The sequence below is a fragment of the Aptenodytes forsteri genome, unplaced genomic scaffold, assembly GCF_000699145.1.
Source record: "Aptenodytes forsteri isolate BGI_AS27 unplaced genomic scaffold, ASM69914v1 Scaffold596, whole genome shotgun sequence".
NCBI lineage: Eukaryota > Metazoa > Chordata > Aves > Sphenisciformes > Spheniscidae > Aptenodytes > Aptenodytes forsteri.
This window is the reverse complement of record NW_008795375.1, coordinates 57,998-59,180: the sequence shown is the minus strand read 5'-3', so window position 1 is coordinate 59,180 and position 1,183 is coordinate 57,998. Positions and strand designations below refer to the sequence as shown.

General features: G+C 59.3%; 1 protein-coding gene across 1 annotated transcript in view; it reads left to right on the top strand.

Moving 5' to 3' along the window:
• NUP160 (nucleoporin 160) overlaps window positions 1-1,183 on the top strand; it is a 34,695-nt gene that overhangs the window by 5,185 nt on the left and 28,327 nt on the right. The window contains exon 3 of the mRNA XM_019472401.1: window positions 107-335. Coding sequence (XP_019327946.1) covers window positions 107-335 — 229 coding nt within the window. The remainder of the gene's footprint in view (window positions 1-106; window positions 336-1,183) is intronic.

Below are 1,183 nucleotides of genomic sequence, written 5' to 3'. Positions count from 1 at the left end.
GCCTGCCCCCAGGCCCGGTTGACCCCCCTCCTCCCCCCCTCGGGCCCGCCTCTCCCCCCTCGCCTGTGCCCGCCGTCCTCACACCTTCCCCGGTCTCTTCCCTCAGGACCACATCGGGAGACGCGGTGGAGCTGGTGGAGGAATCTCTGGACGTCAACCTGCTGAACAACGCCGTACGCCTCCGCATCCAGGGCTGCCCGTTTCTACCGGGCGGCGTGCACCTCTGCGAGGTGCAGAGCCAACGGTGCATGGTGCATCGCCTGCTCCTGCCGCCCGCATGCGGGCAGACGGTGCATCGCCTGCTCCTGCCGCATCCCGCCCGCATGTACCGCAGCGTGAGTACCGGGGTGGCCCGCTCCCTGCCTGTGTCAGCCACCCGCCTCGGTCCTGCCCGTCAAGAGCCCTCAGCGAAGCCGCTAAGTGCATTGCAAAATAGCTAAGGCCTTGGTGTGCTTCTCAGCGTGGGCACAAAGTGCTGCTTCCCACCTGTACTGCTTTTGGCCGTGGCAGAGCTAATTTTGGCCGTGGCAGAGCTAATTTCTGTCATAGTAGCTTGCGTGGTGCCGTGTTTCGGATTTGTGACCAAACCAGTGTTGATAACGCGCTAATAATTTCGCTTTTGCTGAGCAGTGTTTGCGCGAGGCCTTCTCTGTTTCTCACTCTGCCCCCCCTCCACGTGAATAGATTTGGGGGTGTGCAGTGGTTTGGGAGGGAACACAACCGGGCAGGTGACCCGAACTAACCAAAGGGATGTTCCTTGCTGTATAACCACTCGGCAATAAGAGGGAAAAGAGGGGGTTTGGGGGGGTTACCCATCTTTTGCTCAGGAACTGGCTGGGTGTGTCGGTCTATCCACCCTTTGTGTCCCTTGTTCTGTTTTCTTCTCTCTTCTTCTGCTTGTCCTTCACTTACTAAGCAGTTATTTCACTTTTGTATCTTGACCCCCAAGTTTTCTCGCTTTTATTGTTCCTTTCCTCTTCCCCCATCCCGCTTCGGGGGGAGAGTGAGCGTGTGGCTGTGTGCAGCTTTGCTGCCCAGCGGGATTAACCCCCAACACCGCCCTGTCGCGGGGCTTCACACAAACCCTGTCGCCACCCTCGTGCCCGTGTCGCGTGGGCTGGCTGGAGAAACGCTGGAGGTGAGCTGCCGATGGGTATGAAGCTCGGCTTTTTCTGAGCCCTTT